This window comes from Nicotiana tabacum, chromosome 12, assembly GCF_000715075.1.
Source record: "Nicotiana tabacum cultivar K326 chromosome 12, ASM71507v2, whole genome shotgun sequence".
Lineage (NCBI taxonomy): Eukaryota > Viridiplantae > Streptophyta > Magnoliopsida > Solanales > Solanaceae > Nicotiana > Nicotiana tabacum.
In genome coordinates this window covers 56,497,988-56,523,086 of record NC_134091.1, presented here as the reverse complement: position 1 = coordinate 56,523,086, position 25,099 = coordinate 56,497,988, and the positions used below count along the sequence as shown (strand labels likewise).

The following is a 25,099-nucleotide window of genomic DNA, read 5'->3' as shown; positions in this document are numbered from 1 at the left end:
TTGAAGCACACAGAATTCCACTATAGATCGATCCTGTTAGATTTGCTACAGCTCCCATTTGGACATAAAAGTTTAAATTTTCTTCCGCCAATATTCCTATTTGTGTTGGTAGTGATGATGAGACTCCTTGTCAGCCTGGTAAGTGGTTGACCAAATGATCCATCGGGTACAAATAAGGATACTTCTGAAATGTCAGCCTTTTTAGAGGAAAAGAAAACAAAACATAGGAGCCTTCATGTGACGAGTCTTGTCGCTTTTCCACTACCCACATACACATGTTACGTAGACTAAGAGAAAGTCAGAAACCACCCAATGGCTACATTGCTGTTCACTTAAATTAGCAATTCTAGACATATTTTTTTCATTTTCTAATGCGTGTGTAGAAATCTCAATGGTTCTTGAGGAAAAGTAGAATCTATATTGTATTAGACTTTGTACGTACTCTCTCCATTTTAATTTAGATAAACTAGTTTGACTCGGCACATAGTTTAAGAGAAAAGAGAGAGATTTTTGAAATTTATGATCTTAAAAATTTTGTAAGGATATGACATTTGTGTGGTTATATAAGCTTCTCATTAAGGGTATTGAATTATTTCAAATTATAAAAATATGTCATTCTTTTTTGAACTAACTAATAAGAAAAATATTGAAACGGGAAGAATATTGTTTTCATAAAAATCTAAGTTAGAAATCTAGTTGTGGAACAGAAAAAAGAAAGAAAATATTACAATGATCGTATACAAGAGGCGTAGGCCGGTGAAATAGATTATCAAATTAATTAAGCATGATTATCATAAATTAAAAACTGTTTTTATGTCGTGTTTTTACTATAATCCTTGTTGGTTTTATATTAGCTACCCCTCCATCCCCTTTTTTTGTGAAATTGTTCAAAAAACGAGAGTCAAAGCACTGTTTTTTTTTTTTAATTTAAAAATGCGAACGTAGATTTTCAAGTTTTTTACTTTTGAAATAACATATTAGAGAACAAGGTGAAATTGCAAGAAGCCAACATACTTTCCTTTTATAACTTGCACGAAACGCGGCACATTCACTAGTTAAAAATATTTAAAGAGTTTGAGATAATTATAGTTTAAGAAAAAATTGATTGACTCCTCAAATCGTAATAATATCAAATAAATTGAAATAGAAGAAGTATAACTTAAACAGTAGCCTATATCTTCTGAAGTAGTTAAGGCTGACAAAAATGTAAACGGCGACTAAGAATGTGAAATAAACCAATTCTGTGCTTCGAACGTGTACCTTCATTATATCAAAAACAATTTTAAATAACCACGACTAATTAATTTAGGTTAGCATAAGAGTAGTGTGGACCTTATATCATGCTTAATTATTATCTGAAAATGAAAGTAATGGAATAGATACTGGTAATTTTTCATGGCTAGTCATTTAGAATGAGTTCAAGTTCCATGTAATCACAGTGTTAAAGATATTTATACGGTATATTCACTTGTAAAGTGCACAAACATTTTTGTAATAAACTTTAATCAATATATAACATACTAAAAATAACAACTAACCTATTATAAAAAGTTAAATTACATTAATAATATAAAATATTTGCACTATTTTCATCACTATATATCACTTAAATCCATCCAAAGTTACCTATGTCCTGACTCGAGATAGAATTTACGTCCCCACTTGAATAATAACTTTAGGGGCACTTATATATGGAGTAAAATTATTTGGCAGCTGGAGTATCGTTAGAGACAATATTATATTGTCATTTTCAACACGGTAAATTCTGGCCTTTGAAGAAACAAATAATTAATAAAAGCAAAAAGCACCAAAGCAATTTGCCTCATAGACATAAGTAGTTGGGGCATGAAAATTTTCCATGGCAAATATATATACCATCTTAATATATAGTAGTATTATAATGAGTTCATTAGTTAGTCAAGAGAAATTTCATTTTTAAAAGATCAAAACTGGACACAAGTTTAATTACCATTTCTTAAGCCAATGACTCTTGCACATGAAGTGCACTTCACAAAAACATTGTCCCTCTTTTCTACGTCTTTCAGTCAGTCTTTGCTTCCAAGCTTCAATGAGTTTTTGAAACCATAAAAGAGGAGCTTTTGCACGGTCAGAAGAGGGAAGAGAATGAAAATGCAGTGGCTATGGCGGAATTGGTTGGCAGCAGCGGCAGTACTATTGGCGGCGGCGGCGGCGGCGTCTGCTGGCGGCGGAAATGTGAGTTATGACGGAAGGTCGTTGATAATTGATGGGCAAAGAAAGATGTTGTTTTCTGGTTCTATTCATTATCCTCGAAGCACTCCTGATGTATGTCTTTCCCTTTCTCGATTAACTTCTATAGTGTAAAATAATTTTACAATTATGAGTTCAATTACAGATAACTGTTCATAAAAAATAGTTATGTAAAATATTTTACACGTATATATAAGTTGTATATGAGTAGAAGCATAGTTAGGTGAACTTTGGCATATGCTACCACAAAAAGTGGGTTTCTTGAAAAAAAAATAAAAAAAAAAATTAAGGATCGATCTTAAGTTGAAAAAATACTTGACTGAAAAAATGAATAAAAACCAAAATAAACTGACAGGCCTCTCTTATTTATACAAGACATGTAGTAGGAAACTGTTGTAGCCATGTGAATAGTGGGATTATTATAGTATAACATAGGTGAGCAAACCACTGAAGAAATATACTTAATAGGATATTCCAGAACATGGAACTTTTAAATTAATGGTTAGGATTAAGAATCTCACTGGTAAATTAAAGATGTTTGGACTTTCTTTTGGCGAGGTCATGTGGTTTATATTCTCTCTTTTCTAACCATAATAATATAATTTTATATGTTATGTATAGATGTGGTCATCTCTAATATCAAAAGCTAAAGAAGGTGGGATAGATGTGATTGAGACCTATGTATTTTGGAACCTTCACGAACCCCAACCTGGACAGGTAATTAGTTACATACATAGACACATGCAAATAATACACATATTTAACAAATTTATTGCCTTTTGTGAATTGATCATATGAACTAGTTTATCCTAATGTTTCTTAGTAAACTAGTAATTTCTTTTATTTTTAGTACGATTTCAGCGGAAGGCGTAACATAGTAGCATTTATTAAGCAAATTCAAGCACAAGGTCTCTATGCATGTCTTCGCATTGGGCCCTACGTTGAGGGCGAATGGACTTACGGGTAACTTTTTAAATGCTTCAACTTTTTGATCTTTGCATCCACAATCCCAAAGTATTTCTATATTTAACTTTTGGTCCCTCTTTTGTGGCAAATTGACTATCTTCCAACGATCATCTTTATAGAGGTTTTCCCTTTTGGTTACATGATGTCCCTGGCATTGTCTTTCGCTCAAATAATGAACCCTTCAAGGTTATTTTCTTTTTCTTACAACTTTTTCCTCCAAAGTCTCATTATCGTAATATAATATCATTTTACAACTAAAAAAGAATTAAAAAATAGCTTAACGATTTGCCTTCTTGAATTTCTTGACAGTTCTACATGCAAAACTTCACTACAAAAATAGTGAACCTAATGAAATCAGAAGGATTGTATGCTTCGCAAGGAGGTCCAATCATACTCTCCCAGGTTAAGTTACCATATTTTATGAGGTCTTTTACTTGCCTTAATTGGCTGTCAAAAAACGTACTATTTTAGTCATTTTATTTTCGCATGATTTTGAGTCCATTTTTTAAATAAAAATAATCAATTTAGTCAATCTCAACTCATAACCAACACTTTGGCCATAGATTTTGTCAAGTTTTTTCCGAATTTATTTTTTTGGCAAAACATGTTTGTTTATAGATTTTATCCATGCTTTGGAAGATTTTGAAAACAAAATTTTCAAATCTTAAAACTAACTCTAGACTCGTTTTTTGCCCAAAATATTACTGTTTGATTTTTTAACAATTTTAAAAATTATCCCACACTTTTGTATTTTATAAAAAAGTTATCCATCTATCATGACTCAACTAATCTACCAGAACCCTTCGGGGTTGCCCAGTTGGTTTGGAGGTACGGATGACCTGGGATCGAATTCCCCTCAATGCCTTCAGGGTTGATCATGTCACACATGGCTTGCCTAGTGCGACTTACCTTCCCTGTGTGGTTTGAAGACTATTACACAGGGGATGTTACCCCAATGCGCACCAAGTGTAGCGGCTGCCGGTTTCCCTCTTTAACAAAAAAAATCCACCAACTAATTACTATAATTTTCTTTTGAACTGATGAATCTTGTAATATTATTGCAATATGACAAATTATAGTGGCTCGTAGTTTATTAGTAGTTGACATTAAAATATCATGTTATGATTTTAGAATAATATATTATGTAGTTCATTTTGTGCTGATGGATCTTTTTATAGTTTTTAAAACTTATGGGTATAAGTCACATTTCATGTTTTTCAACATAAAAAAATTAAAATATATTTTAAAAAATTATGTCCAAATAAATTTTCATCTTCAAACAAACTTCAACAAAATTAAATTTTTTAAAATAAATTTGTAAATTTATGGCGCTTAATTAGTTACTATAATAATCCGTTTCGTGAGTCAACTTACTTTATTCAACAAAGAAATCATATTGGCCTCGAACTTGTTGCAAAAGCAGCTAGTCTTCTTGTTGGGAACCATGTGAGAATACTGTTTAAATTTCAATTTTCATGTACTGAAACATTTTTTGGTAGTGGAGACCAGAGGGCGTGTGTGGGAGTTTACAAGGTAGTAGTATGGAGCAGCAAAGTGCAAAAAACCGATATCTATATGTACTTAAAGCAATTAATTGAAGCTTGTTTCTGCATAGTATTGTTTGACCAAAAAGTGTAGATTTTAGTTTAAATAATTAAATTTTTATAATAATGGGTTAAACTTAGTTAATAATAATATTTTTAGATATGAGTTTCGAAAACGTGACTAATGTCAAACAGATCTGATGGTGGTAGATTGATAGCAGCGTGGAATAATTATTTCAAATAGTATGAGCAATAATGCAACACTTAATAGCAATAAATAACAATAAATATCATTTAAATAAATAGGAGAAGTGATTCACCTAATAAATGATGAACTAGATGATTGTTCCTCCTGACAATAATGAGTGACATACAAATCCTAGAATGTTCAAATTATTCTCGGATCTGATGGAAAAGTATGGAATAATATGAACGAGAATCTTAATGAAAATGTAGTGTTTGTATCCTAGTTAGAGAGAGAATGTTTTGTCAAAAGTCTGTTCTTATCAAATGAATGTCACATGCCCTATATCTTTGTCTTTTTTATATTTATATGAGACATTTTTCTAATAAACTCTAATAGTATAAATGCATAGAATATCTACTAGAATATTTTCTTTAATATTCTATTTCGAAAACTAGTCGTTACAGCTTCGTCAACGGTGTTCGACTTCGACTATTGTTGACATCTTGACCGCGAATCTCGCTGCTTCCTAGTCGACCTCGACCGACGACGACTCGGGGACTCTTTCTTTAGTGTTATCTTATTTTAAATATTTTATGGCAGATTTTGACTCATACAGTATGAAGCAGTGAAGTGCAAAAAATAAAAAAAATAAAACGATTCTATATGTACTTGGAACAATTAATTGAAGTACAAGTAAAAATAGTTACCTCTAAAAACTCATTTACACCCTTAAATGACCTACAGTTATTTTTCAGAATTTAGTGTAAGGTAAAGTCTCTTTCAGAAAACTTTCACTGGTCTAATACGACCTAGTCCGTTCTCTAATAACATCAAACGATGTTTCTCTTTTAACATGACTTAATCTATATACACTAACAATATAAAAATATTTATATTATCAGTATAATTTAACATATTATTAATTTCACTTTTATTTAAAGGTTACGTGTAGATATTTTTATTTTTTTATACTATCAACCTACTTAAATTAAACTCATCTTAATAATACACGCAGATTGAGAATGAATATCAAAATGTAGAAAAAGCATTCGGAGAAAATGGCCCACCTTATGTCCTTTGGGCGGCAGAAATGGCAGTGGGACTTCAAACTGGGGTGCCATGGTGCATGTGCAAGCAAGATGATGCTCCTGATCCTGTTGTATGTTCCCTCTCTTCTTCTTCTTCTTTTTTTTCTCTTTTTTTTAAAAAAAATTATGATAGTAGTGTCCAAACACGCACATCTCGATAATTACACAGAGTACGTACTACCTATCAGCACAAATGTGAGATAACTCTATCCACTAGGCTTAGGTAAATGGGAAGAAATACCTCTCTTCTTTCTCAACAAACTACTTTAATTTCGAGAATCTGCCAATGAATAGTTCAAAGCTCAATGGATAATAAAACCATCCATCTACCATTCTCACTTACATACTAGACTTTTGGTCCGCAAGGTTCTACTTCATGTCATGTGCCTAATCCACACATCACGTGTTGCGCTACTATCACTAAACCAAAACTTAGGAGGCACGTGATTTATAACCCAAAGAGAAAGCTAAGCTAACTTTGTTTACTACAGATTAATGCATGCAATGGGTTGAGATGTGGAGAAACATTTGTAGGACCTAATTCACCCAACAAGCCATCAACCTGGACAGAGAACTGGACAAGCTTGTAAGCTATTCCACTATACTTTTCTATTTATGCAGTATATAATGAATGAAGTTGCTTAAAGATCTTTATTTTGGTCTTAAAGCTATCAAGTCTATGGTCAGAATGCAACACTCAGATCAGCAGAAGACATTGCATATCATGTTGCCCTGTTCATTGCAAGGAAGAATGGAACCTTCATAAACTATTACATGGTAAATTTAACACCCACAAAACATCTTCTATAGCAACATATTTTCATGCCAAACAACTGAAGATACTATTCAAGTCCGCTGTATCAAACATAAGCTTATTTATCATACTCTAACAAGGTTCTCTGACTTCACTATCAGTATCATGGAGGAACCAATTTTGGCAGGACTGCTGCTGAATTTATGATAACAAGTTACTATGATCAAGCTCCGTTAGATGAGTACGGTAAGCAATCCAGAGATTTCACTTACGCTTCCAAGTTTTTCGCTACTTCTGACTGAGAATCCAACTACAGGTTTAATCAGACAACCAAAATGGGGACATCTGAAAGAATTGCATGCTGCGGTTAAGTTATGCTCAGAGACCATACTTTCTGTATTCCCCTCCATGCAGTCTTTAGGTGAACAACAAGAGGTAAAGATCCAGCCGGGACCAAAAGTATCTCTCATCTCAAGACCCAACTTTCTTTCTATATTTCAATAATTTCAATTTCATGAAGATCATGCTCAATGTCAAAGCCTACAAACACCGCATACATACCAAACTGATTTATCTCGTCTCCCCACTCCCCTCCAAATGTGCAAACCAGGCTTATGTATTCAGTGGAGATTCTGGAGCTTGTGCAGCATTTCTAGTGAACATAGATAACACAAAAAGTGTACTAGTGCAGTTTCAAAATTCGTCATATGAGTTACCTCGGCAATCTATAAGCATCTTACCTGACTGCAAGACTGTATCCTTCAATACAGCAAAGGTAAATTCTGACATACTTAAAAAGCTTCTTTCAGTTCTACGGATGGTTAACTTTTTCAAATCCCCTCCCAAAGGGCTCCATTGATGATTGACAGAAGGCCAACACGCTATTCAGTAACTTACCGCTATAACTTTTAGAATGAAAAGAAATGTATAGATGCCTAATTTATCTCCTTATCCTCAATTTAGAGAAATTTTGATTTAAAAGCATAGAAGATACTGAACTGTCTGTTTGTTCATCTGTAATAGGTAAGCAGACCATTTAACACAAGAACAGCAATACCCGCCGTTAAGTTTGATTCAGCTGAGAAATGGGAACAATTTCAAGAGGTTATTCCACAACTTGATGCTACTTCAATGAGATCAGACATATTACTGGAGCACATGAATACTGCAAAGGATGTATCTGATTATCTTTGGTACACTTCCAGGTACCACAAAAGATCCTTAATGTACCACTCGACTCAGAAGAATAGAGTAACAACATTAGATAAACTTGACCAGGACTGAAGGACATCTTTCAGCTAAATTAACTGGCACAGCATGATGTAAACATAATAATAACTGCATTCTAGGAAGTATTGCCTTTCACTAATATCTGTGAAATCCACATGACAGTATCCAGCAGGATTCGCCGGACCAGCAGTCAGTTACACTAAGTGTGAAGTCCTTAGGCCATGTTTTACATGCTTTTGTGAATGGAGCACATGCAGGTAATCATTTCATTGTGGATGCAATATATAAAATGAGAATTGTGTCATGCAATTTCAAAATTAACATTTTTAGGGGTTTGTTCCTAGTTTAAAATGATAATAGCAAGGGGTAAATTGTTTTGTCCTACAAATGAGAAAAGATGTTATGCACCCCCGCTCCCAACACACACTCCTCTCGTAGAAAATCAGGAAATAAAACTGAAACAGAACGGGTGAAAGATAAGCAAGATACAGTAAACAATTATGTGTTACAGACAATTCTTTATAGCATGATAACGAGAAAAAGAGACACAAACACCATATTTCCTAATACAAATTTGAAACTACAGTGATTTCAGCTGCACCATTGGCTAAAAGACTAGTTAGATTTCCACGTTCTACACTTTATTTATGGAAATGGAACTTGTGAATGGAGTAACTGGTTTTTGACTAGTGAAGGAAAAAAATGCTTCTGTTTCCAGAAAAGGGAAAAAAAAAAGATCCCATATTTTTCGTTTCGTAGTGTTCCTAATACCAATCTACATACTGAAGAACTGTCTCCAGAGAGAAGGTTGCATAACCAGTGTCTCTTCTATGTGAAGCACAAGTTAACATAATGTGCAGCTCAAAACATCAATTTGCACAACAAAACGTCTTAAAGTATTTTAACTGTCGAGTTTTGCAGGTTCTGCACATGGACAATTCAGAAATACATCATTTACTTTAGAGAGCACTATTTCTCTAAATAAAGGCACAAACAACATCTCATTACTAAGTGCAACTGTTGGCTTACCGGTACGTACTTTCATTTCCTTTGTTGGTTTACCTGGTTTCCAACTAATAATACATCATCCAAGAATGAATATCTTGTCAATCTCATCATGATATTAACAAAAAAAGGGGAAGTGTGTATTCGTATGTGAAAGTTGCATTTTCTTCTTTTGGTAAAAAGAGAAGTCTTACTCATAACGTAGAATAGTACATTATGAATTGCAATATTGCATGTACGAGCCCTCTTTTCCTCTCAACCTTAGAACTTAGAATCGTCTAAAGGGACAACATTTCAGAACACTGGAGCCAAGTTCATGTTTCACATGACTTGCTTAAGCACCTTCTTCTTTAGATTTATGATCTCTAGTTTTAGAAAAATGTATTTAGCAGCAAGTGATTATATAGATAAGAATGTTTTGAATCTTTGATGTGCAGGATTCAGGATCATTTCTTGAACATAGGGCTCTTGGTGTACAGTCCGTAATTATTCAAGACAGCGATGAGGCCAAAAATATCACCAATTACTCATGGGGTTATCAGGTAATAGATAGCCAAATCTTTTACTTGTTGAGCCATCGATGTAATTGATCATGCCATATAATGTATATACCGCTAATTTAACCAAAAACCTTTTAAGGCATTTAATGTTTTCTGCCACATCAATCTATTAGCTACAGCTCAGTCTTTAGTAGAGCACTTTTAAGGATGAGAACAACAAACCTAACAACCATAATTCTTTGGCAAGTGAGTGTATTTTATAATTAAGCTTACATGAGTACAAGACATTTTCTTAAGGTTGGATTACTGGGGGAGAAGTTACAAATTTACTCATCAGAAGGATCAAAGAGTGCTAATTGGAGCAGCTTAGGCTCTTCTCAACCGCTCACATGGTACAAGGTAAGTTTGTGGATACTTTCTGAGTAGTTTTTATATATCATATAGTTCTATTTGTTTAAGGGACTAAGAGATCCTCAGCAATTCAATATGTGCTTATGTTTCTGTTTATAATGCTATAATGCTACAATCAGCTCTAGCATATCCCGATATATTTGTTATTTTACTCAATCTATGATATTTTGATGGCAACTTGCCAGTCAGCTTTTGATGCACCCGAGGGTGATGATCCTGTTGCATTAAACCTTGGCTCCATGGGAAAAGGTGAAGCTTGGGTTAATGGTCAAAGCATCGGCCGATATTGGGTCTCATTTCGAACACTTGCAGGCATTCCGTCACAAACTTGGTATGTTAAAGGGAACTAATTCAGATAGATACTCAACACGAACCTTTTTTTACAAGGGAAACCAGTGTTGTCAGAGGCTCATTTAAGACGCGCTTAAGCCCTGGAGCTCAGAAAAGCTCAGGGAAGGCGTTTCGCCTCACTTAAGCTGGCTTCAGTAAGCAAGGCACCAAGACGTGCCCCTTATTGCCCATAAGTTCTATCATAAATGGAGCAATGCTAGACTACAAATATAATCGGCAAATAAGTGTATTAGTTTTTAAGGAAAACAATATGAATTAATTTGTTACTTTTCTCTAGAACTACATATATGTTTTTAAATTTTTCTTGCATTGCGCCTTTTTAAACTAAAGCCCGCACTTAAATTGCGCTTTGAGCTTAAAGCCCCAATTGGCGTAAAGCGCTTTTTAGAGTTTTTCACCTTTGACAACACTGAGGGAAACATGCATCTGCCAGGATTTGAACCCGGGTCTATGCAAACTTTCCTTGTACTGAAATAATTAGTATAGTTCTTCAGTATATGTTACTTAGAGACTAATCAGGCCATATTAAAACCAGTCTATCTTTAGCATATGCTATTTATAGAATAGGCAGGCCATCTCAGAACCAGACTATTTTTATCTCTTAAATATTGAATAAACCCTCTTCATTTAAAGATCCTACTCTCTTGTTTCGCTACAAGGAAGTTTATTCAGGATATCTTAGAGTTGTATCCAGTTATTAATGACTAAACTTCCAGCAACTAAAATTGTTCATTTCCAGGTACAATGTTCCAAGATCATTTCTCCAACCAGAGGACAACTTATTAGTCTTATTCGAGGAGGAAACAGGCAACCCTCTTGACATCACTGTAGATACTATTTCAGTCACAAAGCCGTCATTGAGAAAGTAAACCACTCTTCCTCATTTCCATACCAAGTTATTACCTTCACGAACTTTGTCTTCTTAGAAATGAAATTTTTCAAGAGATGAAGGAATATTAATAAGTTGACCTAAAACGGACTATTTAATTTGTGATAATTAATGAAACAAGTCAATGAACAACCCTATATAAAATTTCTTCTAAAAGATAGGTCACTTGAGAGATATGATTCCTACATGCAGAATTCATTTCTCAATATTGTAATGTGTGTCTATCAACCATTAATACCTAAGCAGAATAACTAATATTACTACTTTGAGCTTAATCAATGTTTGCTTAAGATCTTCAGACTGAAATTCTCTTACAAAGAAAACCAATTATTGAAAAGTATACACATACTGAAGCTGAAAGACCAAGTTAAATGCTACAGTCCAGTAGGATTCTTTTTTCTTCCCACCAATTTGCAATCACTTTTCTTTTTTCACTGTCAAACATTACGATCTAGTATGTGTATTTGTTCCTAATTCAACTATGTGCCAATCAAACAAAAGCATGTCCATCAAAAACCATCATCTTATCAAGTGTATCATATAAAGTTCGTCTGTTGTCCTGTCCTTTCGCTTTACTTACATTTTTCAACTATGAATTTTCCAGGCTTGTCTAGGGATGAAGAGATTCACCTTTCCTCACTCAAATAAAAACTTCGGGAGATCCATATAATCAGGAATCCATAAGACTGCCGGTTGATGCTACGCTAAGATAAAAGAACAATGTTGACCATTCTTTGTTTGGGTGAAGCTCAGACGTGATTTCCACATAAATGTTCAAAATCATAGGAATGTAGAAATACAGAACCATATTTTCACACAGGTCACTGATTCCTTCAAATGGAGGTACATTGCTATTATCAGCAATTTGAAGTTTACCTGTATAGATGAAAAGGTCCCAATTGAAATTTTCAAGTTCCTAAAATCTGAATTTGAGAAACATTTTCACGTCTTTTACCGCCTCTGCTTTCTGTATCTTTTATGAATAAAAACAGTGCAAGAATCAATCGGGCATTTCATTGGCGGTTTCTGTCCGATATATTTCCAAGAAAACAATGACGAGGAAGGTGGGAGAAGATGGATCTAATCAGATCAACAGGCAATGCAAACTGAAACTGTCAACCAATTTAACACACGATATGCTGTTAATGCAAATTAATACGTTCTTACAAAAGGAAGTCCACATTTCAAATATGTGAAACTTTAGCCGCCTGAATGTCCAAATTTGGAAATAACAAAACAGACCAACAAAGACCCAACTTACAAAATTTAGGTTGCTAGTCACTACCAATCAAAGAATTATGGTACAACGACTTCATGCTCATGCAAAATGCTCACCTGCTACTCTGCTAGACACATTTTGTCATGCCTGTAAAGGAATTGTTAATTAATTAATAAAGACATTATCATTGCCAAGAAAACCTCAAGAAAGAACAGGTGCCAGAAAAAGCAGATAATTAGAATTTCTCCATCAGCAGTAACCAATATTTTTTCCTGGCCGCAAAGGAGGAGTGCAGCATCTTCTGGCAGATGTTAGAAAACTTAAGGTGCTAGTTAACCTAACAGTTCTTCAAGTAGAAATCTCCAAATACATATGTATCATGATAATTTTGATACCTCAGATGGTAAGAACTAGAAAGAACAGTCTTCATCAGCTCTGCACGTAGATTAAGTCCAACTTTGAGCATGAAAACACAAGCACGTCGTATCACTCTATAGGGATCTCTGTGATCCCACGCTGTCTTTTTTTGGATTTAGGAGACTTCTCTACCGTAGAATTCAAAAGGCTTGATGTCAAGAGTCCTTTCTGCGAAGGTAGTTCTGCAATGAAAAGCAGAGTTTGGGCCCAACCAGCATATTTTCCATATGTCCTCACAAAAGCATCTGCTACACGATTGCTAAGTTTAGGTGTAAGACTGGTTCCTGCTAGCTCAGGGAGGAGGTACTTGGTCGCGATCTAGCAAAAGATCAGGAAGAAATGTCAAATGGTATTCACAGATATGAACAGAAGTACATTTTCTGAATTTATGTAACTTCAAAGAGCAAAGAGTGCTGCATGTTCGCATGTCAATATTATAATGTGTAACAGGGAACAGATGATAAATATAGGTACAGTCAAACCTCTTTATAACAACATCCCTATATAATAGCCATTCACTATAAAAACCCAATTTTTTAAGTTATATTTTACCTCTATAACAACTTTTTACCTATAACAGCAACAGTCATATTTATAACAGAGCGATCTTTGTAAAATTACCCCTCTATAACAGCCATATAGAATCTTTAAGGTTACTAATAATAATTTTAAAAATATGCACACAATCTCTTTCATTGAATAAAGTTTCTATTTTGCATAAGACATAAGATTTCAAGATTTGCACATGATATCTTTTCCACTGGACAAATACCAAAAAATATTTAGATAGAATATTTAACTGTTAAGCTCTTATATTGTCTTCAAGGGAAAGCTATTGGATATCTTTTTGCTGAAAATTTAGACACAAATCTTCACCAATTCAATCGTTATATCGTTAGTACGATAATGAAATCTTCGAAACAAGCTACAATTATAAAGTTCTTCCACTAATCTTGAAAGAATTTATTTTCTTAAGTAGCTTTAAAATGTGTGCTTAGAGTTTAAATCTTTATACGTTTAGTTATAAATTTATTAATAATGTATTAACTTTCTTCAATATTTAACAAGTGAAATATGCATATCTTTTGAGATTTTAAATTTGAATAATTTTCTTATCTTTTATATGAAACATTGGAAAAGGAAACAAAGTTGATTTTTGGATAATTTTATCTATAACGGCCAAAATATATTTTAATCTCAAATATTGTTATAAGTGTATAACAGTCATTCACTATAAAAGCCAAAACATATCGGAACAAACGAGGCTATTATAGAGAGGGTTGACTATAATAGCAGAATTTGGGCCGACATACATCGTGGAAAACTCGCTGCGCTACTCATAATGCTCCCTCTACCCTAAATGGTTCAGTTTTCACTTCTGCATCCAGCGCTTTTAAAGCAAGATGCACACAAATCGGCGAGGTCCACGGGGCTTGAAGCAAAAGTGAGAAGTGAAGCGCGTGCTTCTTTGAAATGAAGCGCACAATTTATGAAAAATTAAAAGTCACAAGAACTTAGTGTTGTAGTAATCAAATTGTAAAAAACTAACTTCAGCTCTAATGTACACTAATATGAGTATTAATCCAACTCAAAATTGAGATTCAACAAACCGTCACTTTTATATTGGATCACTTTGCACATCATTATCTGAAGTGCACACTTCTATGAAGTGCATGGCTTTACCTATGAAGCGACAACTCCTCTTCGCATTGTTTCGTCGCTTTGAGCGACGAAGCGATGGCTTTTAACAACACAGCCTGAATCATATCTAGTACTTTTGTGTATTCTCTATGTATCGAAAGTTTATTCGGATAATAAACTGATCTGATTTAGTTCCAGAAATCAGTCAAATTGGCCTTGATAAGCTCAAGGGACAAGCAAGTCAGGACAGAGGAAGAATGACTCATGCTCTCCAGTCTACAACTTTCCAAATTAGCAGAACCTTCTTTTAAAAAATAAGGCTAATTTCATCCCAAACCCAGATAAATTAAACATCCCACAGCAATTATTGTGATCCTCACCCTGCTCACATTACAACAACAACAACAACCCAGTAAAATCCCAGAAGTAAGGGGTCTGGGGAGGGTAGTGTGTACGCAGACCTTACCCCTACCCCATGGAGTAGAGAGGTTGTTTCCGATAGACCCTCGGCTCACGAAAACAAAAAAGACAAAAGAGACAATATATCAGTACCATCAACAGAAATCATAGAAATAATAAAACATTATAAGAAACCAAAAAATAGTTGAAACGCAATACAATAACCAGTAAAGAAAAACGGGATAATAGTGAGAACACAACATAAACCACTAGAAATCTAAGACAAACCCTATCAGTCTATCCTCACACCCGGAACGAAGTAGAAAAATGCTCAATTACCTCCTAATCTACAACCCTAATGCTTGATCTCCACACCTTCCTATCAATGGCCATGTACTCGGAAATCTGAAGCCTCGCCATGTCCTGCCTGATCACCTCTCCCCAATACTTCTTAGGCCACCCTCTACCTCTTCTCGTCCCCGCCAAAGCCAACTGCTCACACCTTCTTACCGGGGCATGAGGGCTCCTCCTCCGCACATGCCCAAACCATCTAAGTCTCGCTGCTCGCATCTTGTCATCTATAGGAGGCACGCCCACCTTCTCCCGAATATCTTCATTCCTAATCTTATCCATCCTAGTGTGCCCACACATCAACCTCAACATCCTCATCTCTTACCCTGCTCACATTGACAAGTTATATTGCTTTTCTTGGATATGTTATGATGCAAGCAATTTTATTAGCAAATGGCTTATCCACCCAATTAAATATTAATAAAGCTGCCACTCCCTAAGCTGGTGTAAATTTGCTTCTGTTGTGAGGGCACCTGTTCTCTTTTATACCTCAAAAAGCATCGATGAATTGAGATTGGCAAAAGGAACTAATATAAAATACAACTAATTAGTCTCATGGTGTAACATCCACCTCTCTTGGCTAGTAACAGACTTTAATTAACATCTTGATTGCCTTCTAAAATTTAGCAATAGAAGCACAATACAGGCAGTCTATAATCTGCAGTAAACGCATGCATGAATTGTGCCGCAAGCTCTAGTACTAAACTGCATGTACCCATTTTATCATTCAAAAAGACTGCTCACAGGTTTCTAAACTTTTGTCATCCCGTATTCAGCAGCATGGAGCAGTACTCTTATTATTTCACTTTTCTTTGGTAACCAAACAAGCTAATTCTTTCAGGAACAAAGCATCCCCAAAACTATTTGGTTCCTCAAGATTCTGGCACTTCGACAGACAGTAAAGCTCCAAGCTCTTTACCTTTAACTCTTTTCCGAATAAGAGCGGAAATATTCAAGGACATGCACCAAAAAATTGGTCTGTATTTAGACCAAAAAGTTGGTCTTTATTTAGGAGGAAAACAAAGGCTAGAAAACTGCCAACATGCAGGCTCCTATTTTCCTGACGTAAAGGGAACTTAATAATCAGAAAGACTATCTCATCAACAACAAAAAAAATTACGGACACTTACCAACTTCTAAACTGTGATTACTATGAAGCATATTTCTGTTTTTTTTTAAAATTGGTATAGGAAAAAATTTCTTCCGGAGAAATGGACAACTACTGCTGAAGTGTGTGACCATCTCATCTAAAAGTTTAAACTGTTAGGGAAAGCACACTTTTAATTACTTAATTATATTATGTCTCACAACACGCCCCCCACGAGTAGGATTGGTTCTTTTTCATTAGTGAAACACGTGAAATATTTTTTACTTTTTGGATGGCGGTGAGATTGAATACAAGACCTCTGTCTGCGCCGGTACTATATGAATAAATGGACCTCGGGCCTAACTCAACCCCAAAAGCTAGCTCATGAGTGGAGAATTTCTGAAATCATATGATAAGACCACAACTCATTCCCTCAACAAATATGGAACTTACCACCCTCTCGCACGCCTAAGACTAGACAACTGGAGCGTGAATAATGGGGGGCTCAATATTGAGAAACACAAAAGCATGGATCGATGAGTCTGGCTCTGATACTATGTTGAAGTATGTGACCATCTCATCTAAAAGCTTAAGTTGTTAGAGATAGCACACTTTTAATTACTTAACAAATATTATGTCTCACAATAGCAACACTAAAAGGATGCATTCAGAGCAGGCATGGGAATAAATGTGAAGGAGAAGAGGAGCATAATAGCATCTAGAGAAAAAAAAAATGTTTTTAATGCCAAAGTGAAAGAGTCCAAAAGCTGCACAAAACCTTAATCCATAAAATAATCATTCACCAACATATCTACTAAAAATCAATAAACTTAAACTCCTCTCATAGTTTCTTTGGTCCCCCTTTTTTGATAAAGAACTCATTAGTCCCATCTACATACTCTTTCTGTAACAAAATGCAGGTCCAGGAAAATATCAAGCAAGGAAGGAACAACAATATCTAATACAACAATGATAATAATCTTCTTTTAGGTTTATCTTAATTCAAAATACTTATAGAAGAGTGAGAACATATCTTATATCTCGGTATGGCTCAAAGGAAAAGGCATATGTTAGAAAATTGACAATTTGCTCAAGTTAAAAACAGTGCAGAAACAAAATAACATGGAGAGATGATGTAATCTATTAAACAAGAAAAAGGTAAAGCCCTTGAAAGCTAACCTTCCACACATGAGTATCAACAGGAATAGCATGGTGCTGATCAAGAGAAAAGAGAGCAATACATGCTGCGACCTTAGGACCAACACCAGGTAGAGAGCACAGAGCATCAATGGCCTCGGGAAGATCCAACTTACGAAGTGCAGCCAGCCACTCTGTACCTCCACCAGGCTTTGATTGCAATGCCTCCACCGTGCCAACAATATATTTGGCCCTGCTCATTTCTAGAAACGAATTAAAACAAGGCGAACTGAACAACTTAACAGAGAGTTGGGACACCTAACATCAGGAGTTTTATGTACAGAGTTATTAAATATAACTACAACTTGACATCAGTTCAAGTATGACTAGAAAGTTAAAAGTATTCCCCTCGTCTAAACAAAATACCTAAAGTTCCTGCCTAAAATATGCCCCAAATAAAATGCAACAGAAAAAAGAAGGGAAGAAACAACCCAAAAGTTGAAGATATAGGATGTATCACATCATCCGTCATTACATACTAGTACCATTTAACAGGTTTTGGAAATCATTCACTATCAAACTGCTAACCAAGAAGACCTATGTAATGCCAAATAGCATTTCAAAACTACTAGAAATCTGACTATCTGAAATACATGCATTTCTTTAGTGGGAGTTTGAAACAAAAACAGAGGGGGAAAGGAAACTTAATGGGATTTGAGATAAAGCCCATCAATTTCTCTGCAATTCCATACACCAGCAACACCTCTTCCATAAATATAATTTAGTACATTCTCAAGGTAAGGTTGTGTATACAGAAGACAATGTCGTATGGCTCTTTCCTAGACACCTCGCATAGCAGGAGCTTAGTGCACCAAAAGAAAGACATAAGGACCTATTCATATCATATCATATCATGGGACATATGAATTAAAGAAAAACATAAGTCTGGAACCACAAAGATTGCAAAAGATCATACCTGTAGCCAAAACCAGCAGCTCTTAGCTCTTGTTCAGAAACCATTGCCAACCTTTCAAGTGAAGGGAACTCATAAAACTTGAAACCTCCAACATCTCCCAAGTAATTCCCCAACGACGAAACAAAATCAACCATCATGGTAATTCTCTTGATATTATTATTAGATGAGCAAATAAACTGAATGAGGCACTCAAGTGGGTCTTGCCTTAGGACTCTAGCACCCTCCAAATGTGTAGCCAACTCAGCAAATCTTGAATCAGAAACCTTAAAACTCTCCCAAACCTCAGTTAAAGAAATACCCACATTGAGAAAATCAACAAGGGCTTCCTCCCTAGAAGCAGCAACCTCAGAGGTAGTGCAGTGGAAATGGTATCCAACATCACCATTGTCAAGCTGTTTCAGTGAGACTAAGTGGGACCTACCAACAACACCAGTGTACTGAATGGGCCCAGTCTGTTTCCACCTGAAGGTTTGGCCAGTTGGGAAGGTGAGGGGCAAGTAAAGTTCTGATCTTGATAAGTTGAGGGGTATCCATTTGGGGTATTGCTCTGTTGTTGGTGTTGGATTTGTTAGAATATTTCTTGGTTTTATAGAAGAGAATGATCTTAAAGTTGGGGTCTTTTTGGATTGGAGAATTTGTGGGGATGGTGGGGTTGATGGGGCTGAAGGAATGGTTCTTGGTCTCTTCATGATCGGAGAAGTTCTTAATGATTGCATCTATTTTGATTGAAAGGCAGAGAGCAGAACGGAGATGCTGCTCTCTGCTGCCGAAGGACAATTGACGAAGTTTGGCTGATTGGGTTTTTTATAATTTTTCTTTTCTTTTGTCATTTTCCTCTATTCGGTTCTTCCTTTTAACAATTTTTAGGGTGGTATGGTTATCGGATTAGAATATTAGTTCTGATATTAAATGTGTAATTGCATTTATCCATTTGATTATTGATAACAACTAATATCGATAAATTTTGATATTATCTATTGCATACCGGAAATGGGATTATACTCCTAAAATTATAATTTTCCAAAAATATTATTTTGAACCAAACAACCCCTAAAGTTTTTTCATCTTTGCATCCCTTATGTTTAGGGGTGTCTTAAAAAACGAAAATGGGCCAAACTTAAAAAACATTATGCTAGCGTTTGGCCATAAATTTTCAAATTTATTTTGAAAAATTTGATTTGGGTGAATTTTTGTTTGAAGATGAAAATGTATTTGGACATCTGTTTTGGGTGAAGTTTGATTTGGAAAAACATGAAATATGACTTATACCCACAAGTTCTAAAACTATCACAAATACCCAATAGTACCATTATCAATAACATTCATTATATTATCGCAAACCATAGTTCTGAACATAAATAAATTTGATACAAAATTATCATTTTTATAATGAACTACATGATACACTATCGGATGACCGAGAATACGAAGCAACATCGTTACAAAATAATAAATGGTGGACTCTTTTATAAAATATAAAAGTTTGGGATAATTTTTAAGAATATAATAGTGATATTTTAGCTCAAAACCAGCTATTGAGCTAGTTTGGGATTTGGAATTTGGGACTTGGGATTTGACAAAAATGCAAGCAAAATCTATGGCCAAATATGTGTTTGCCAAATAAAATTCAAGTTTATTTTGGCAAAATTTATGGCCAAACGGGTCCTATATCTCTCGTTTAAAGTTGGTATTAGGTATACTCATGCCGTGATGGGTCATCCATACCCTGCTCGACTAACAGATTGATTTTCCAACATTTTTTAATTTCAAAAATTATTTTTCCCTTTTAAAAAATTCATGTAGTTTTTAAAAATACCACAGTCCACCCTTCACATACCCTTTATAATAGTGTTGTTAGGTTTACATGAACCCTTAACCCTCCTATTATTACCCGACCCTTTCTTCGCCAAAACTTTTCTCCTCCTCCTTTCAGCAAAATTAAATCGGAATTTCTCTGATTTTATTACTAATTCCGATTAGATTTTTTAATTTCGAGTTGGGTTCAAATAAAGGATATAATTTTTCTTCAAGACAGCGTCTCACTGCCCGAGTAGCTCACACGTGTATCGATGTGAAGCTGTTACTAATAATTTCATGGCGTCGACTCCTTTAAATGTTATGAGACATTTTTTCAAGTGCCAATTCCCGAGATAAAGTAATTTTTTTCGTGGGTTCTTCTTATTTCTCTGATTTGGGTGTAAATTGTTTTTTATGGGTTCTTCAATTGAATCTTCAACCTTCGATCGGATTTTGATTACCGACTTCGAAACCCTAGCTCAACGATTTTTTGGGGATTTCGTAGCCATGAAAATTTGATAGAGGTAAAATAAATAATTGGGTAGGTTTACATTTTCAATAAACAGATTATGAGAGGTAAATGGTGGGTATTGTAAAAATGTGGGTGGGGGAGTGGTTGGATAGGAAAAAAGAATGGGGAAGGGGGTATTTTAAGAGCCCCTTAAATTTTTTAAAAGGGAAACTATGTCATAGCTACAATACTTCCTAGCTCAGGAATTTTTGGGGGATTTCGTAGCCATGAAAATTTGATAGAGGTAAAATAAACAATTGGGTAGGTTTACACTTTCAATAAACGTATTATGAGATGTAAATTGGGGGTATTGTAAAAATGTGGGTGGGGAGTGGTTAGGTAGGAAAAAAGAATGGGGAAGAGGTATTTTAAGAGCCCCTTGAATTTTTTTAAAGGGATACTGAATCATAGCTACAATACTCCCAAAATCCGGTAAAACTAAGTCATAAGCTCGAAAGAAATATACTACAATCTCAAATACAACACTATCTGAATAGAGGATAAACAGTAATAATAGAATGGAGGAAGGTGACACCGAGGCCTGTGAGCATTGAGCAGATATACAATGAAATCTCCGAAAAAAGCTGAATGATCGCTAACGCCCGGTACAAGCAGATGTATCCGGATCTGCACAAAAATGTACAAAAGTGTTGTATGAGTACTCCACAACGGTACCTAGTAAGTACCAAGCCTAACCTCGATAGAGTAGTAACGAGGCCCGGTCAGGACACCTACTATGACAAGATAACATGTACAGAGTATAATAAAGGCCAATAACAGAAAACGAGGAAATGAATGATAACAAGGTAGTACAATAATGTAGGATAATAATAGAATTTAAGGCAAGAAGGCAACAATAAGGAGCACATGATAAGAACAAGAAGTAATCAAATACGGACAAATATAAATAAGACAATGAAGAAGACAACAAGAACAATTCAATCAACAAGTCTTTTTAATATGGAATGTACAACAAGAATCACAAGTGAGGTACCACGCCTCATATTCACATTTCATAATTTCAATCATAATCTTTCATTATATCTTCGCGTGAGCCTTGCATTTATTTTTTTTTGAAATATTTTTTCGAAATAGCTATACGCGTTTTAGCCCCCTTATCTCACCGTGTGGCTTCAAGTAATTCCCTTACTAGAAATACGCGTATAAATCCCATCTTATCTCAAAACATATGTATCAACCCCTATCCTTATATCACCGCATGTGTATCAATATCACAACATAATAGTCAACTCGCACCACATGTGCCCATATGCCACAACACTTGCCAAAATCAACAATACCAATGTTACCACAATGTATAGCCCATGGCTCAACCATAATGTGTACAAGAATCTCAATAATAACAAAATGAATGAGAAATACTCAACAAGGAAAGATATCTCAAAATCAACAACTTCAACCTCAATGTGATAATAGCTTTCACAACTTCAACGTCAATAACCCAACAAGAAGATAGTTCCCACGGAATAACAATATAGTTCCCACGAAATAACAACTTCAAGTAGGAGTAATGCAACAATAAAAGAGGTAACAAGACAATAAGGGAGGTAACAACTTCAACTAAAGCATATAAGAGCAAATATAACAAAAGAGATAGAACAAGTGCTAACAACATCAAATAGAGCATGTAAGAGTAAAGCTAACAATGAAAGATATAATGTGTTATGACAAATTTAATTAAATGCATGAAAATAGTCTAAACCGGTCAAATACCATATATAGACCGTGTACACACTCGTCACCTCATGTACATGTCTTTCATGTAATACAAATAGCACAATCAACCCAAATCCTAAGGGGTAGTTCTCCCCCCTCCCACAAAGTTAGGGAAGATACTTGCCTCAACTAGGCCAAATCAACCGTCGAAAATAGCTTTTCCCCCAAAATTTGCCTCCACACGACTAAAATCTAACAAAAATGACTTAATAACATCAAATAATGCAAGAGAAACCAATTACAATAGATAAAGTTATGATCTTTACGCATTTCCCAAAAAGTCAACAAAGGTCAATGTCGGACCCGTCCGGTCAAAACCTAGGTCCAAGGGTATATTCCGACTACTCATAATCCCACGAGTCCATATATGTATTTTTTTTTCAAACCCGAGTCCAAATCGATTCTCAAAACTCAAATCTTCATTTTTCAAAACTTTGAAAAACATCCCCAAATTTCTTCTTTGATTCTCATAAAATTGATATTAAATCTAAGATATAATCATGAAATATAGTTAAAAATTTATTAGAATCGCTTACTCAATATTTGTAGATGAAAATCTCCTCTCCAAATCGCCTCCTACCGAGTCTAGGGTTCTAAAATGAGAGAAAATGATATGAAATTCCGACTTTCTAACCTTTTGTTCCGTTACAGGTGTCGCAATTGTGACACTGGGTTTGCAATTGAAAACTCTTGCAATTGCGAAGAATTTCTCGCAAATGCGGCACTGATAGACTATGGGGGAATACGTAAATGCAACATGGGCTTCGCAATTGCGAAGCCTGCTTCCCTCGCAAATGCGACAAAAATGTCGCAAATGCGAACCTACCCAGCCCAGGTACCACTTCGCAATTGCGACCCATGCATCGCAAATGCGACACCTGAGACCCCCCATACTAAGGTCTCAATTGCGATGCTGGTGTTCGCAATTGCGACACCAAAGGCATCAGCACACCAGCAGTCCAGATTCAGTCCAAAACCATTCTGAAACATGTCCGAAACTCACCCGCGCTCTCGGGGCACCAAACAAACATCCACACAAGTCTAAAAATATTATACGAACTTGCTCGCGTGATCAAAACATAAAAATAACATCTAGAACACAGAATCGGACATCAAAATGCATGAATTTCAAAGAAAAGTTCAAGAACCTCTAGAAATTGCAACCAAGCGTCTAAATCCTATCAAATCAACTCCAAATGACACCAAATTTTGCATACAAGTTCTAAATATCATAACAGACCTATACCAAATCCCAAAATTAAATTCTGAATCTGATAGCCAAAAGTCAACCTACAGTCAAACTTGAAAAAATCTTATGAACCTCAAATTGCTAACTTTCGGCAAAATAACACAACTCAATCTATGGACTTCCGAATTTGATTTCGGGCATACGCCCATGTTCCAAATAATGATACGAACCTATCGTAGCCATCAAAATACCGTTCCGGGGTCATTTTCACAAAAGCTAAATTTTGATCAACATTTCTAACTTAGGCTTCTAAGCCAAGAACCAAGGGTCCAAATCAATCCAAAATCTTCCCAGAATGAAACTAACCAAACCCGCAAGTCATAAAATCACAAATACACATGTGTAAAGCATCAAAAGGGGAAACGACGCACAAATACACAAAATGACCGGTCAGATCGTTACATTCTCCCCCTCTTAAAACAAACGTTCATCCTCGAACGTGCATAGAGATATACTAAAGTGATGAAAAGGTGAGGATAACGACTCCGCATATCGTGCTCGGTCTCCCAGGTCGCCTCCTCAATCGGATGACCCCTCCATTGAACCTTCACTAAAGCAATGTTTTTTTATCTCAACTTCTAGACCGATCTGTCCAAGCTAGCCATCGGCTCCTCAACATAAGTCAAATCCTGGTCCAATTGGACCGAGCTGAAATCTAATATATGGGACAGATCACCATAATACTTCCGAAGCATGAAAACATGGAACACCGGGTGAACTTCCGATAAGCTGGGTGGCAATGTAAGTTTGCAGGCCACCTTAACAACTCTCTCAAGGATCTCAAAAGGATCGATATACCTAGGGCTCAACTTGTCCTTCTTCCCGAACCTCATCACACACTTCATGGGTGAAACCCAAATCAAGACCCTCTCTCCCACAATAAATGCTATATCACGAGCCCTCAGATTAGCAAAATTCTTCTGTCTAGATTGTGTTGTACGAAACCGATCCTGAATCAACTTGACTTTCTCCAAGGCATCCCGAACCAAATTAGTGCCCAAACCTAGCCTCACCTGGCTCAATCCGACCAACTGGAGAACGACTCCATCTCCCATATAGGGCCTCATAAGGAGCCATCTAAATACTCGATTGGTAGCTGTTGTTGTAGGCAAACTCTGCAAGCGGCAAGAACTGATCCCAAGAACCCCAAAATCTATAACACATGCACATAGCATATCCTCCAAGATCTGAATGGTGCGCTCAGACTGTCCGTCCCTCTGGGGTGAAATGTTATACTCAACTCCACCCGTGTTCCTAACTCATGCTTCATGGCTCTTCAGAAATATGATGTGAATTGCGTGCCTCGATCAGAGATAATAGACACCGGCATACCGTGGAGTATAATAATCTCACGGATATAAATCTGCGCCAGTTAATCTGAAGAATAGGTAGTCACCACCGGGATGAAATGTCCCGACTTGGTC

The 25,099-nt window shown here is 35.6% G+C and overlaps 2 protein-coding genes across 3 annotated transcripts; one reads left to right on the top strand and one right to left on the bottom strand.

Annotated features, from left to right (window-relative positions):
* The first annotated feature begins 1,824 nt into the window (after window positions 1–1,824).
* Window positions 1,825–12,091, top strand: LOC107760686 (beta-galactosidase 16-like). Its single transcript, XM_016578777.2, has 19 exons — window positions 1,825–2,304; window positions 2,851–2,946; window positions 3,080–3,192; window positions 3,315–3,381; window positions 3,505–3,597; window positions 5,942–6,085; window positions 6,506–6,600; window positions 6,683–6,791; window positions 6,930–7,014; window positions 7,085–7,203; window positions 7,379–7,543; window positions 7,792–7,973; window positions 8,161–8,255; window positions 8,920–9,029; window positions 9,441–9,545; window positions 9,801–9,902; window positions 10,100–10,245; window positions 11,005–11,130; window positions 11,759–12,091. Exons 1-19 carry the CDS (start codon window positions 2,125–2,127, stop codon window positions 11,766–11,768), a joined length of 2,142 nt encoding a protein of 713 aa, XP_016434263.1. The 5' UTR covers window positions 1,825–2,124; the 3' UTR covers window positions 11,769–12,091.
* Window positions 12,092–12,270: 179 nt separating this feature from the next.
* On the bottom strand, window positions 12,271–19,202 carry LOC107760687 (N-glycosylase/DNA lyase OGG1). Of its 2 annotated transcripts, XR_001642443.2 has the most exons (4): window positions 18,382–19,202; window positions 17,448–17,658; window positions 12,769–13,108; window positions 12,337–12,520 (listed from the first exon to the last, which is right to left on the bottom strand). XR_001642443.2 is itself a non-coding variant. In XM_016578778.2 (3 exons), exons 1-3 carry the CDS (start codon window positions 19,095–19,097, stop codon window positions 12,860–12,862), a joined length of 1,176 nt encoding a protein of 391 aa, XP_016434264.1. In that variant the 5' UTR covers window positions 19,098–19,202; the 3' UTR covers window positions 12,271–12,859. The 2 variants fall into 2 exon arrangements, 1 of the variants encoding a protein (XP_016434264.1); XM_016578778.2 differs by having other exon boundaries at window positions 12,271–13,108.
* Window positions 19,203–25,099: the final 5,897 nt, after the last annotated feature.

Coding starts and splice junctions, on each gene's coding strand:
- LOC107760686 (XM_016578777.2), top strand. CDS start 2,125: ATGAAAATGCAGTGGCTATGGCGGAATTGGTTGGCAGCAGCGGCAGTA. Junction 6,792..6,929: donor CCTTCATAAACTATTACATG/GTAAATTTAACA, acceptor CTTCACTATCAG/TATCATGGAGGAACCAATTT. Junction 10,246..11,004: donor GGCATTCCGTCACAAACTTG/GTATGTTAAAGG, acceptor GTTCATTTCCAG/GTACAATGTTCCAAGATCAT.
- LOC107760687 (XM_016578778.2), bottom strand. CDS start 19,097: ATGCAATCATTAAGAACTTCTCCGATCATGAAGAGACCAAGAACCATT. Junction 17,659..18,381: donor GCTGCTGGTTTTGGCTACAG/GTATGATCTTTT, acceptor AGAAATGAGCAG/GGCCAAATATATTGTTGGCA. Junction 13,109..17,447: donor TTGATACTCATGTGTGGAAG/GTTAGCTTTCAA, acceptor ATCTTTTGCTAG/ATCGCGACCAAGTACCTCCT.